The 15,162-nt window shown below is 40.2% G+C and overlaps 1 protein-coding gene across 2 annotated transcripts in view; it reads right to left on the reverse strand.

The window, feature by feature from the left end:
- nol4lb (nucleolar protein 4-like b) overlaps window positions 1-15,162 on the reverse strand; it is a 371,742-nt gene that overhangs the window by 273,578 nt on the left and 83,002 nt on the right. For both annotated transcript variants that reach the window (XM_072241820.1, XM_072241828.1), the window contains exon 3: window positions 14,043-14,198. In XM_072241820.1, the coding sequence (XP_072097921.1) occupies window positions 14,043-14,198 (156 nt within the window). The remainder of the gene's footprint in view (window positions 1-14,042; window positions 14,199-15,162) is intronic.

The following is a 15,162-nucleotide window of genomic DNA, read 5'->3' on the forward strand; positions in this document are numbered from 1 at the left end:
TGGAATATAAGGTGTTGTTCCTCCAAACTGAGGGTGGCCTCAACTTGGCACAAGAGGAGGCCATGGACCGAAATGCCGGAACAGGAATGGGAATAGGAATTAAAATGTTTGACATCCAGGAAGTTCAGCTTTGGCAGATGGAGGGGAGTTGTGCGATGTAGCGGTCCCCCAATTTATGATAGATCTCACCAATGTAGAGAGGTCACATCAGGAGCATTGGACATAATAGACGACCCCAGCAGATTCACAGGTGAAGTGTTGCCTCACCTGGAAGCACTGTTTGCAACTCTGAATAGAGGAGAGGGAGGAGGTGAATGGACAGGTGTAGTACTTTGGCTGCTTGCAGGGATGGTGTCTTCTTGTCCAGTCCTGAAGAAGGGTCTGGCCGGAAACATCGACTGTTTATTCATTTTCATAGATGCTACCTGAACTGCTGAGTTCCTTCAGCATTTTATGTGTGTTACATTGAATTTCCAGCATCTGCAGAATCTCTTGTGTTTATCAACTTTATATACCTTTATTCTTGAAAATTGATCACTTATTTTGAACACAGTAAATCACTGGTTAATAGCATTTGGTTTAAACTGCACTGGCTTGATTAACTCATTGTACAAAGATATACAGTGTCTACAATATAATTCTGTGAAGTAAGACGGTTGAAGGATTTTTATTGGCAAAATGAAAAAAAAGTGTTTTTCATCCTATGCACAGGGAAAATAATTCTGCAAGAGACAACTGTAGTGGCAAAATTCTAAGTGTAAAGCAACAGCCAACATAACATCTACCCTGCACAATCAGGTTCATTTAGCTCTTATTAATAATACAAAGCACTGTGGAATAAATTGCTGTATGGATACATAGAAAGAAAAAAAAGCTATACATAATCAACACATTGAAGCTACAGCAGAGTTTCTGTTTGGCCTTAGGAATGAAAGATTCATTAGAATTTCAGTATTTTGAAAAATGGTTTATTTGGAGAGTTCGGCCTATCATGATTAGTAATAGTTACAGGTCACAGTACTTCTGGAGTGCTATTTACATGTAGCACATTCAGAGAAACAGCACTTCACCCCTATCATTCAATCATAATTTGCAGATAACCCCCCCCAACCCGTCATTATATTCAGCCACACATGTGCCTTGTGTATATTGACTTCAAAGAATGTGCTTTTCATGATATTTGAAAAATTAATTAAACAATTAAGATGGATACTGCTAGCAGTGTTCCTTTATCAATTGATGTTTGTTTCAGTGATATTTTGTGTTAAGATAAAGATTTAAGTATTAAAATCCAAACTTGAATTTCCATGAAACTAAAAAAAAATCGCATTTCCACGCTTTTTTTCAAAAGGGGAAAGATAAGGTGCCACAAAAATTCACTAATCAGCACAAGCTGATACAGGGAAATTGACTTAGTTGCTTCTGTCATTATGCAAATGAATGTTTTATATAATAGAATAAACTCAACAAATTGAGTAGCCACATCATTCTTTTAATAATATCAAAATGAATCCAAATGTATGCATGCAGATACGTTGGAAATTTCTTCTGCACCAGCAGTTTATGACCAAGATATCGAGAATTTCATTCTAATGTTCATACAAAATGCTGGAGGAACTCAGCCGGTCAGGCAGCATCTATGGAAATGAATAAACAGTCAAAGTTTCGGGCTGAGATCCTTCATTAAGGACTGGAAAGGAAGGAGAAAGATGCCAAAATATGAAAGTAGTGGGGGAGAGGACAAGCTGGAGGGTGATAGGTGGAAAAGGCCAAGGGCAGGAGTAGAAGGAACCTGGGAGGAGAGAAGAGTGGATCACTGGAGAAAGGCACAAGGGGGGAGGTTTATAGCAGGTGAGAAGAAGAGATAAGAGGCGAGAGTGGGAAAATGAAGAAGAGGGAAGAGGGAAGAGGGAGGGGGAAAATTACTAGAAGTTGGAAAAATTGATATTCATGCCATTAGGTTGGAGGCTAGATGGAATATAAGGTGCTGCTCCTCCAACCTGAGAGTGACCTCATCATGCCATGGACTGACATGTCGTTACAGGAATGAGGACAGGAATTAAAATGGTTAGCCTCTGGGAAATTCAGCTGGTTGTGGATGGAGCAAGGGTGCATGACAAAGCAGTCACTCAAACGATAACAGATCTCACCAATGTAGAGGAGATTGCATTGGGAGCACCGGATAGAGTACACAACCCCAACATATTTGCAGGTGAAGTGTCACCTCACCTGTACAGACGGTTTTGGGGGCCTGAATGGAGGTGGGGGTGGATGAATAGACAAAGGAATCGCTGAGGGAACAATCCTGTGGAAAGCAGAGAATGGGGGGAGGTAAGGATGTGTTTGATGGTAGGGTCCTATTGAAGGTGACAGAAGCTGCAGAGAATGATGCAAAGGCTCATGGGATGGTAGCTGAGGAAAAGAGGAACTCTGTCCCTGTTAAGCCACGTTGTCTTCCTCCCCTTCCCCCCACATTCTTATTCTGGCATCTTCCTCCTTCTTTCTAGTCCTGATGAAGGGTCTCAGCCCAAAATGTTATCTGCTTATTCATTTCCATAGACACTACCTGACCTCCTGAGATTGTCCAGCATTTTATGTGTGTTGCTCTGGATTTCCAGAAATCTCTTGTATTCATTCTAATATTATCAAAGTTAAGTCATCAGTGATGAAATGAAGTAACCAGATTTCACATTCTTGTTCTACGTTACTCCCAGAATGCACCAATGTTCAATAGGGCCATAAAAAAAGGAAAAAGGTTAAAATCTTCTAGAGTTAATTTCTAACGATAGACATCAGATATGGTGCTGCCTGATTTTCCAATGTCTTTAGAGACTCAGCTACCTGCAGGCTATCTGTACAATGCTAAACCTTATAATGTCATTTGAAAAAAGTAAATAGTAATTTTAAAATTAATTTCACAATTATCAAATGAAGTATCATTGAACATACATCACAGGAACAGGCCCTTCGGCCAATCATGATGCCAATTAAACTACAGTAATTTCATCCGCCTGCATATGGTCTATATGGTCTATATCCCTCCATTCCCAACCTATTTGTGTGCCCCTCCAAACGTTTCTTAAACATTGCTAACTGCAGAAGTTTTTGTAACATGAAGTCATCATTCATAAGCAGGCCACAAATTTCTAAACTGATGGAAATTAAGAATTTATTAATCTGATGCACAAGAATGTGAGAAAAGTTTACTTCAGTCCATGACAATGCATCATCATCTTGCAGAAGAGATGAACATAGACAATGCTACAATTAATTCTGAAAAAAAGTTTCACAAGTGCCAATCAGTTTTACTTAACCACTTATCTGCATAACTAAATTTGTAAATTATTACCATCTGCTTTAAATGGGTGACAATCATACCAGTGCCCAAGAAGACCAGGGAAAGCTGCCTCAAAGACTGTTGCCTAGTTGCACTCACATCTACTGTGGTAAAGTGATTTGAGATGTTGGTCATGGCTAGAATCAACTCCTGCCTAAGCAAGGATCTGGACCTATTTCAATTTGCCTCAAGCCACAATAGGTCTACAGCGGATGCAATGGCACTGACTGTCCACTTGGCCTTGGATCACCTGGACAATAGCGATATATACATTAAGCTACTATTTATTAATTACAGCTCACCATTAGTACCAATCAACAAGTTCCAAAACCTTAGCCTCTATTCGTCCCTCTGAAAATAGATTCTTAACTTCCTCATCAAGAGACCAAATCCAGTGCATATTGGAAATAAAATCTTCTCCTCACCTGCACACCTCAAGGATAAATACTTAGCTCACTGCTCTACTCTCTCTATACCCACAGCTGTGCGGCTAGACACAGCACAACTGCCACCTATAAATTTGCCAATGACACAACTATTGTTTGCAGAATTTCAGCTGATGACAAGGAAGCATATAGGTGTGAGATAGATCAGCTGGTTGAGTGGTGTCACAATAACAACCTTTCACTCGACATCAGTAAGGCCAAGGAATTGATTGTGCACTTCAGGAAAGGGAAGTGGAGGGAACACACACCAATCCTCATTGAGGGATCAGAAGTGGAAAAGGTGAGCAGTTTCAAGTTCCTGGGTGTCAACATCTCTGAGGAGCTATCCTGGGCCCAACATATTAATGCAATTACAAAGAAGGCACAACAGCAGCTAAATTTCATTCAGAATTTAAGGAGGCTTGGTATGGCACAAAAGACTCACAAATTTCTGCAGATATACTGTGGTGAGCATTCCAACTGGTTGCATCAACATCTGGTATAGAGGAGCCACAGCACAGGATCAGAAAAAGCTGCAGAAAATTGCAAACTCAGCCAGCTGCATCATGGACAGTAGCCTCCCCAGCATCAAGGACCTCTTCAAAAGGTGATACCACAAAAATGCAGCCTGTGTTAAAGGCCCCTATAATGCTAGCGTGCCCTCTTTTCATTGCTACCATCAAGGAGGTGGTACAGGAGCCAGAAGGCACACACTCAACATTTTAGGAACAGCTTCTTCCCCTCTGCCATCAGATTTCTGAAAGGACAATGAACCCTCATGACCTCATTATTTTTTTGTTTTGCTTTTTTTTTTGCACGACCTACATAATTTGTTATTTATTATTGTAATTTAGAGTTTTTAATTATGTATTGCAAGGTACTGCTGCCACAAACCAACATATTTCACAACATATGTCATATGTTTGTCTAATTCATATTAAACCTGATTCTGAGTTGAAAGGAGCCATCATTGTTCATTCTTCCAGGATAAACTATTGACTTTTCTTTCAGTCTAGTTATTAGTTTGCTTAAAGCTTATATCTAATACAAACATAGTAACAAAGAAAAATGCAAATTATTATTTTTTATTCAGAGAAGAGTAAAGGGAACTGAATTTAGTAGCATTCACATAAAGAATATCAATTCTGCACACCCCTCTTGGAGGCAAGTTCTGATACGGATGTAGGTACCTCAAATATATCAATGTGAATAAGAACGCATGCAAGAGGCTCCAGATGCCGATGGAAAACTGGAGGTCAAAGATATGAGCTGCCATAAGAATTTTGCCTGTTTTGGTTGTGTTTATCAGCTACTATAAATGCAAATTAAAGTTATCCTCAAAATAAAAGAGGCACGGTCTGCCTGTTTCCATCGTTCACAATCAATTGGGAGATTAAGTTACATGTAGTACATTTAAGGTTTCTGAAATAGTTTAATAGCTGGGATAGCTAAGTTAGAGAAAAACAACAAAGCTGTACTGCTGATTCAACAATTTCACATTTAGCCTTCTCTACCATCATCGCATACAGTGGTAAATTTGTAACAAGAATAAACATGCATTAACACAAATTCTTCCCCTTTGCTGTCAATGTTTCTAATCAGTGGCCTTTCCTTAGGACTGAAAGTTTTTCTATGCCTGATGAATGTTTCCTAACTTGAAACACTGCACACTATCATGGTCCTTTAATTGCCTACAAAGTTAATTTATAGGGAGACACACTAAACATTAGCTGTTTCTCCTCATCTGCTCCACACGATATTTCCAACATTTGTATTATATTCAATCTCCTGTTGTTTAGTTTTGAATATATATTAGAAGAAGACCTTTAGGTTGTTGATTCCATGATGTTTCCCAGCAGTTGCCCCTCTTATTTCAATTCTTGCCCTGCAATTCACATGTCTGTCAACTCCCCTTTGATTGTCTTGCCACTTGCACTACAGTGTGATTAACTTTAGCCAATTAACCTGCAGACAAGTCTTTAGGATGTTGGGAGGAAAGCCAAGTACCCAAACACAAGGAGAATGAGCAAAACTCCACACGGCCAGCATACCAGAGTCAAACCCAAATCCTTAAAGCTGTGAGGTAGTAGCACTAATTGCAATCTATTAATGATTTTCACCAATCCACCAGAGTGATTGATTAAAGTTGCAGATGCACACTAGAACAAAGCTTTTAATCATTTGTAATTAATTGTTTATTTTGTTCAGGTACCTGTAAATTACAACTTTTTCCAAAAGCAGTAGGTCTAAATTGCAGTAAATCAGTTCTCATCAGGTCATCAGATTGAGGCACTGCATTAATTACCTCATCAGACTTTAATTAATTACATAGGTTTTGCCACTAAAATGCTGTCACTGTACAAGGTTTGTCAATTTTGAACATTTAATTCACACATCTCTTGTAAATGTAATATAGGTAAGCATTTAATCACACAAACAAGACAGTTAATTTAATAAAATAATCATAAAATTGGTCAATACTGTGCAGTCAATGATCTCATTTACAAAACACTGAGAAGTGATAAATACAAAGCTGAATTAAATAGTCAAGTGTGTTCTTTTCATTCAATCTTGCAGGATGAATACTTTGAAATAACCATGAATTGGACATATTTCAATGTTCCACACTTGGAGCACAGTTATGGTCCTCAATAATTGAATGCATGAGGCAGGTCATTAGCTCTCATTCCATCAATATCTCTTTGCTATCTTATAGGAACATGTCAATCTAGGCTTCACCCTTTATCTAAGTCCTTCAAAATCCTCAACATTGCAGATTCATGGAACTGATACATATAAAAAGTTCTTTTTCTTTTATCTTTAATCATTAGGACCAATCAAAATAGGACATACATGGTAAATGGTAGGGCATTGAAGAATGCAGTAGAACAGAGGGATCTAGGAATAATGGTTCCCTGAAGGTGGAATCTCATGTGGTTAGGATGGTGAAGAAAGCTTTTGGTATGCTGGCTTTTATAAATCAGAACATTGAGTATAGGAGTTCCGATGTAATGTTAAAATTGTACAAGGCATTGGTAAGGGCAAATTTGGAGTATTATGTACAGTTCTGATCACCGAATTATAGGAAAGATGTCAACAAAATAGAGAGAGTACAGAGAAGATTTACTAGAATGTTACCTGGGTTTCAGCACCTAAGTTACAGAGAAAGGTTGAACAAGTTCGGTCTTTATTCTTTGGAGCGTAGAAGGTTGAGGGGGGACTTGATAGTGGTATATAAAATTATGAGGGGGATAGATAGAATTAATTAGGCTTTTTCCATTGAGAGTAGGGGAGATTCAAACAAGAGGACATGAGTTGAGAGTTAGGGGTCAAAAGTTTAGGGGTAACATGAGGCGGAACTTCTTTGCTCAGGGAGCGGTAGCTGTGTGGAACGAGCTTCCAGTAGAAGTGGTTGAGGCAGGTTCGATGTTATCATTTAAAGTAAAATTGGATAGCTATATGGACAGGAAAGGAATGGAGGGCTATGGGCTGAGTGCAGGTCAGTGGGACTAGGTGAGAGTAAGCGTTCGGCACGGACTAGAAGGGCCGAGATGGCCTGCTTCCGTGCTATAATTGTAATATGGTTATGGTTATATTAGTTCAATTTGAGAGTGTTTGTCTTCTATTTTTAATTAGCTCAGTAAATTGGTTAATTTTGGTTATTAACAAATTTCAATAACGTCAATAAAGTGCATCAGTTTCAGTAACCATAACCGGAATCATAAAGAGCTGATATGCTATATATTTAGACTAGTATATAGCAAAGCTGTTTCTTGATTTGGAATCTAACATCCCAATTTGAGGAATGCAGTATGGGAGCTCTTCTACTTGTTGAACATAATGACAAAGTCTAGTTTTAATTCAGTTTCTTTTAATGAAAGTAGTGTATATTCTAATTCATAGAGGTACCTTCTTGTGTACATCCTGAACAACCTGGATTGATGATGAATCCTTCCACAGTTCAGAATCTGCAGATACTACACAGATATCCACAGGTTCCACCACAAGTGGAACAGGAGGCACCCTGAGGTATCTCTTCCCACTGTCTATGCTCATTTTCCAAAGACACTCAAGGTTCTCAGTGCCAGACGAAGGCCAAAACTTTATTTTACTCAATCATGAGTCAGGGATAGCTATATTTTCATCAAAGAGCACATCCCTGATTTTATTTTCCATCCTCTTAACGTAAGTGTTTGGAGAAGCTGAACTATTACTGGTGTGAATTATATGACCCACCCATCAGAACAAGCCGAGTAATTGCAGCCTCGATACTGGAGATAATAGCCTGGCTTAAGGACAACATTTGCTCACATTCTGCCAGTAGATTTGGAGAATTTTACAGAGATAAAGTTGATGGTACACCTTTAGTGCCCTGAGGTGCTTACAAGATGTAGTCTCTGAACTATACAGAAGAGCAAGGACTACTGGTGACTGATAGCTTTCTACTGCATTTGAGATCTTGATCTTCAAATATTCATTTGCTCATATAGCCAAAGCATGCTTTGCTGCAGTGAAGACATGGTGATTTTTAATGTTTGCCTTCAATGTGACTTTTGAGATATAGAAATTGGCCTGTACTTTCCAATTCTTCTCCTGTACCATTATCATCATGGGACATTGATGTAGGATGGCGCCAGATTAGACAACGGCCTTTTTTTCACAGGGCTTTTAGTACAGGGCTTATTCCCTCAGGTTTCCTCGCAGTTGCTAATTATGATGTATTTAAGGGCAATCTAGGCTCCATGGGCATACCGTGGTTCCTATTGTTTAGGAACCATCAGATGGTCTTTGGGCTGTTGACTGAGAAGAGTTTTCTTTTTTTGTGTGAGTTGCTGAGATATTCAACATAGATTTCATTACGGCAGTGTTACCCTGACTTCCACTTCTTTTGATGCCAGGCTGATTGAAGTAATAGAGCAGATGAAGCAGTGTTTGTCCTGGTGCAGATGATGTGGACATCCTTGTAAGTCTCTCACTTGTATAATGAAGGTGCCAGTGAGTGGATTGGAGATGGTTGCACATAGTCTTGCATCTGTCTCTCTGTCTCTCAAGGCCATGTTCCAAGACTTTGTCAAGAGGAAGATTCTGTTACAGTTAGCTTTCTCGTCTTTTTTCTTGCCAATCAGACCTTTCCTCGGAATTGTATCCATTCTGGTCCTGGCAACAAAGTCATCCAGAAGGATCAGTTTGTCTTTCTCAGAGATGTGAGTCAGAGTCTTCTCAAGGTGAAAACAGATGTCCTCCTTTGTCTCATCTGTCATTTCCATGATTGGAAAGTCAAACTCAAGTTTACTGTCATAGACACAAGTGCATATATGCATTGGTGCAAAGAACAACTTGCAGCAGTGTTACAGACACATGGCCTCATATAAAAAGCATTCCAAGAAAGGCAAATTAAATATATCATACATATTTTTACTACAAAAAAATACATTTAGAACAAAAAATGCAGTCCATTATATTGCAAAGTGATCATGGCAATCATAGTGTTGCTGAACTATAGTGATTAGGAACCAAACAGTTGAAGGGAAGTAGCTGTTCATGATCTGTTAGTGTGGGACCTCAGGCCTCTGTACTTCCAGATGATAGCTGCAAGAGGATAGCATGATCCAGATGGTGGGGATATTTGATGATAGATGTTGTCTTGTTTAAGCAATGCCTCCTGTAGATACTACCGATTCCGGGAAGGGATATGACCACAGTGTGTTGGACTGAGAGGTTCTTCTGATCAGAATGAGCTGACACCTGTGGCATGCTACTTTCCAAACAGAGTGAGCTGGAGGATCAAAATGTGTTTTAGTTATCCCATAAGGGCTGCTAGTAATTTATTCAGCACAGCACCTGGATGGGCTACTTTACAATCTGCCAAAGGAATGTGTTTTGAACACCAACCTGATCTTCTTTTTTATCACAATTCTTATTAGTTTACTGTTACCAAGACAATTGTTATTATATTTCATATTGCTGGAGCTCATTCATGGCATTTCTAATAGGCAACCTAGCTTCTTGAACAGAATCCCTGGAAATTAAGACTTCAAGCAAAATCTTATTTTTTTGTCCCCACAGTATTTGGCTTGCCCTCTATTTTCACTTTGATTTTCTTTCCATCCTAGAAACTATTTATGATGAATCCCACAGATCAGCACTCAATAGACAATATACAATAGGTGTAGGAGTAGGCCATTCGGCCCCTCAAGCCAGCACCGCCATTCACTGTGATCATGGCTGATCATCTGCTATCAGTATCCAGTTCCTGCCTTATCCCCATAACCTTTGATTCCACTATCTTTAAGAGCTCTATCCATCTCTTTCTTGAAAGCATCCAGAGACTTGGCCTCCACAGCCTTCTGGGGCGGAGAATTCCATATATCCACCACTCTCTGGGTGAAAAAGTTTTTCCTCAACTTCGTTCTAAATGGCCTACCCCTAATTCTTAAACTGTAGTCTCTGGTTCTGGACTCACCCATCAGCGGGAACATGCTTCCTGCCTCCAGTGTGTCCAATCCCTTAATAATCTTATATGTTTCAATAAGATCCCCTCTCAGCCTTCTAAATACCAGAGTATACAAGCCCAGTCGCTCTAATCTTTCAACATATGACAGTCCCGCCATCCCGGGAATTAACCTTGTGAACCTATGCTGCACTCCCTCAATAGCAGGAATGTCCTTCCTCAAATTTGGAGACCAAAACTGCACACAGTACTCCGGGTGTGATCTCACCAGGGCCCTGTACAGCTGCAGAAGGACCTCTTTGCTCTTATACTCAATTCCCCTTGTTATGAAGGCCATCTGCCATGCATCTGCCCACTCACCCAGCCTGTCCAAGTCACCCTGCATTCTCATAACAGCCTCCTCACATTTCACACTGCCTCCCAGCTTTGTGTCATCGGCAAATTTGCTAATGTTACTTTTGATTCCCTCATCTAAATCATTAACATATATTGCAAACAGCTGCGGTCCCAGCACTGAACCCTGCGGTACCCCACTGGTCACCACCTGCCATTCCGAAAGGGACCCATTAATTGCTATTCTTTGTTTTCTGTCAGCCAGCCAATTTTCAATCCATGTCAGTACTCTGCCCCCAATACCATGTGCCCTAATTTTGCCCACTAATCTCCTATGTGAGGCTTCATCAAAGGCCTTCTGAAAGTCCAGATACACTACATCCACTGGCTCTCCCTTGTCCATTTTCATAGTTACATCCTCAAAAAATTCCAGAAGATTAGTCAAGCACGATTTCCCCTTCGTAAATCCATGCTGACTTGGACCAATCCTGTTACTACTATCCAGATGTGTCGTAATTTCATCTTTTATAATTGACTCCAGCATCTTTCCCACTACCGACGTCAGGCAAACAGGTCTATAATTCCCTGTTTTCTCTCCTCCTCCCTTCTTGAAGAGAGGGACAACATTAGCCACCCTCCAATCCACAGGAACTGATCCTGAATCTATAGAACATTGGAAAATGATTACCAATGCGTCCACGATTTCTAAAGCCACCTCCTTAAGTACCCTGGGATGCAGACCATCAGGTCCCGGGGACTTATCAGCCTTCAGACCCAACAGCCTATCCAACACCATTTCCTGCCTAATATAAATTTCCTTCAATTCATCCATTACCCTAGGTCTTTTGGCCACTATTACATCTGGGAGATTGTTTGTGTCTTCCCTAGTGAAGACAGATCCAAAGTACCCGTTCAACTCGTCTGCCATTTCCTTGTTCCCCATAATAAATTCACCCGGTTCTGTCTTCAAGGGCCCAATTTTGGTCTTAACTATTTTTTTCCTTTTCACATACCTAAAGAAGCTTTTACTATCCTCCTTTATATTCTTGGCTAGTTTACCTTCGTACCTCATTTTTCTCCACGTATTGCCTTTTTAGTTACCTTCTGTTGCTCTTTAAAAGTTTCCCAATCCTCCGGCTTCCCACTCGTCTTTGCTATGTTATACTTCTTCTCTTTTATTTTTATACTGTCCATTACTTCCCTTGTCAGCCACGGCCTCCCCTTACTCCCCTTAGGATCTTTCTTCCTCTTTGGAACAAACTGATCCTGCACCTTCCACATTATTCCCAGAAACACTTGCCATTGCTGTTCCACTGTCATCCCTGCTAGGGTATTGTTCCATTGAAGTTTGGCCAGCTCCTCCCTCAAAACACCGTAGTTCCCTTTGTTCAACTGTAATACTGATAGTTCCGAGTTTCCCTTCTCCCTCTCAAATTGTAGATTAAAACTTATCATTTTATGGTCACTACCTCCTAATGGCTCCTTTACCTCGAGGTCCCTGATCAAATCCGGTTCATCGCACAACACTAAATCTAGAATTGCATTCTCTCTGGAAGGCTCCAGTACAAGCTGTTCTAAGAATCCATCTCGGAGGGACTCCACAAACTCCCTTTCTTGGGGTCCAGCACCAACCTGATTCCTCCAGTCTACCTGCATGTTGAAGTCCCCCATAACTCAAGAAAGTTTAGAATCCCTCGTACCTACTGAAAGCAAAATGTAAATGTAAATTCTGCACAACTGCATTTATTTTCAGGACAGTTTTATTTGGTCTATGGAGGGAAAGATTAGGGTGAGTCTCATAGATGTTTCTGAATAGTTGGATTTCAATTAGCGTAGAGTAACTTCCCCCATCAAAGTCAAGCTAGATTAGAACAGCCGAAGTATCAAGTGTGTAACATCCCCAGCCCATACAAGCCATATCAGAATCAGAATCAGGTTTATTATCATCGGATTGTGATGTGAAATTTGTTAACTTAGCAGCAGCAGTTCAATGTAATACGTTATCTAGCAGAAAAATAAAATAATAATAATAAATAAAATAAAACATAATGATAAATAAACAAGTAAATCAAATGCGTATATTGAATAGATTTTTTAAAATGTGCAAAAACAGAAATACTGTATGTTAAAAAAAATGAGGTAGCATCCAAAGCTTCAATGTCCATTTAGGAATCGGATGGCAGGGGGGAAGAAGCTGTTCCTGAATCGCTGAGTGTGTGCCTTCAGGCTTCAGTACCTCAATAGACAATAGACAATAGACAATAGGTGCAGAAGTAGACCATTCGGCCCTTTGAGCCTGCACCGCCATTCTGAGATCATGGCTGATCATCTACTATCAATACCCGCTTCCTGCCTTGTCCCCATAACCCTTGATTCCCCTATCCATAAGATACCTATCTAGCTCCTTCTTGAAAACGTCCAGAGAATTGGCCTCCACTGCCTTCTGAGGCAGCGCGTTCCACACCTCCACTGGGAGACTGGGAGAAGAAGTTCCTCCTCAACTCTGTCTTAAATGACCTACCCCTTATTCTTAAACCATGCCCTCTGGTACTGGACTCTCCCAGCATCTGGAACATATTTCCTGCCTCTGTCTTGTCCAATCCCTTAATAATCTTATATGTCTCAATCAGATCCCCCCTCAACCTCCTTAATTCCAGCGTGTACAAGCCTAGTCTCTCTAACCTCTCTGCGTAAGACAGTCCGGACATCCCAGGAATTAACCTAATGAACCTACGCTGCACCTCCTTCACAGCCAGGATGTCTTTCCTTAACCCTGGAGACCAAAACTGCACGCAATACTCCAGGTGTGGTCTCACCAGGGCCCTGTACAAATGCACAAGGATTTCCTTACTCTTGTACTCAATTCCCTTTGTAATAAAGGCCAACATTCCATTAGCCTTCTTCCCTGCTTGCTGCACTTGCTCATTCACCTTCAGAGACTGATGAACAAGTACTCCTAGATCTCTTTGCATTTCTCCCTTACCTAACTCCACACCGATGGTACCTGATGGTAACAGTAAGAAAAGGGCATGCACTGGGTGCTGGGGGTGCCTTAATAATGGACACTGCCTTTTTGAGATCAATAATCAAAGTTCAGAATCTGCAGTGTAGGAACAAATTCATTGATCCATTTTATAGTATGAGTATTTTAAACACAGAAATGAAGCTTAAATCATCAATATTAAATGCCTCTTCTTGCAAGATGTGAAGGGTATAATTCAAGACAGTGGATCCTTTCTGACCTCAGTATGACATGACAAGAAGCACAATTTGAATGGAGTTGCTGTCAAGATAATTGCGTTGAGTTTACAATGTGATTACGACATTTAATATGAGCAATCATTTTATGATTGAAACAGAGTTGACATAAATGATATTTTATATGTGAGATTAAAAGGAAATAATAACATAGTAAATACTGTATAAGAAGCAGAGATTACAGCGTATGGGGACGCTTAATTGAAGAAAACTAATCAGTGATGAAATTTTAGCTTACCGCTTTGTAAGTCCGTTTCTGACCAGCATGTTTTGCCATCCTCCCAGTCTCAGTTCCAGTTTCCACATGCATAGAATAAATAATGTCAAAGAAATCTTCCACCACAGCTACGCGTTTCAGTGAGATGCTCTCCTTAGCAGTGACTCCATCTCCAGTCTGTAAAAGCACATTACAATATTCAGCAACAGCAATGGTTTCATAGACATCTTAGACTGTACATCACTGATGTGTTTCTCATTAGCAGTTCTTAAATATTAGTATTATAAACAGGCAAACCTTTATTACATATTTTAGGATTTGATAAAATACATGGGGACTACAGTGTAGGAAATCTAATTTGGCCTGTCTGCAAACTATAGCAAAAGCGAGACATCCAATTTGTCTGATTGAAATGTGAATGGATTAATTTCCTGTTTGAAACAGTGGCAAACAATTACCTTTAGACAGACTGATAAGTTACATGCTTTATGCGTTATATTGTTAGTTATATCTTTGGGGTGGTGCATGGTCTTTGTATCCCCATAATGTAGCCAATCTAAATGTAGTACATAGAACATAGAACATAGAAATCCACACACATTACAGGCCCTTCGGCCCACAATGTTGTGCTGACCATGTAACCTACTCTAGAAACCACCTAGAATTTCCTTACCACACAGCCCTCTATTTTGCTAAACTCAATATACCTATTTAAAATGCTCTTAAAAGACCCTATGATTTCCACTTCCACGACCACCACCAGCAGTGCATTCCACACACCCAATGCTCTCTGTGTGAAAAACATACCCCTAACATCCCCTCGGTACCTAGTTCCAAGCACCTTAAAACTAAGCCCCCTCATATTAGGCACTAGACAACGGGGTGACCCGTTGGGGCACCCTTTGAGAGAAGGGTAGTGCAGTCTGATGTGACCAGAATGAACATTAAATTTTCCTGAATGCTATTGGCATTGCTTTGCTTTGGAAACTGAAGTAGAAAACCTCAGTTTATTAAAGAAGAACAATGCGTAGCAAAGCAAACATAGCTCCTCCTCATTTAACAAAGGACACTTCTGATGGCATCATTTCTGGTTTATTTGCCACCCACGTGCCTCTCGTTGTCATTCTGGAGACGTGCAGTC

The sequence above is a fragment of the Mobula birostris genome, chromosome 2 (genome assembly GCF_030028105.1).
Source record: "Mobula birostris isolate sMobBir1 chromosome 2, sMobBir1.hap1, whole genome shotgun sequence".
NCBI classification, from domain to species: domain Eukaryota; kingdom Metazoa; phylum Chordata; class Chondrichthyes; order Myliobatiformes; family Myliobatidae; genus Mobula; species Mobula birostris.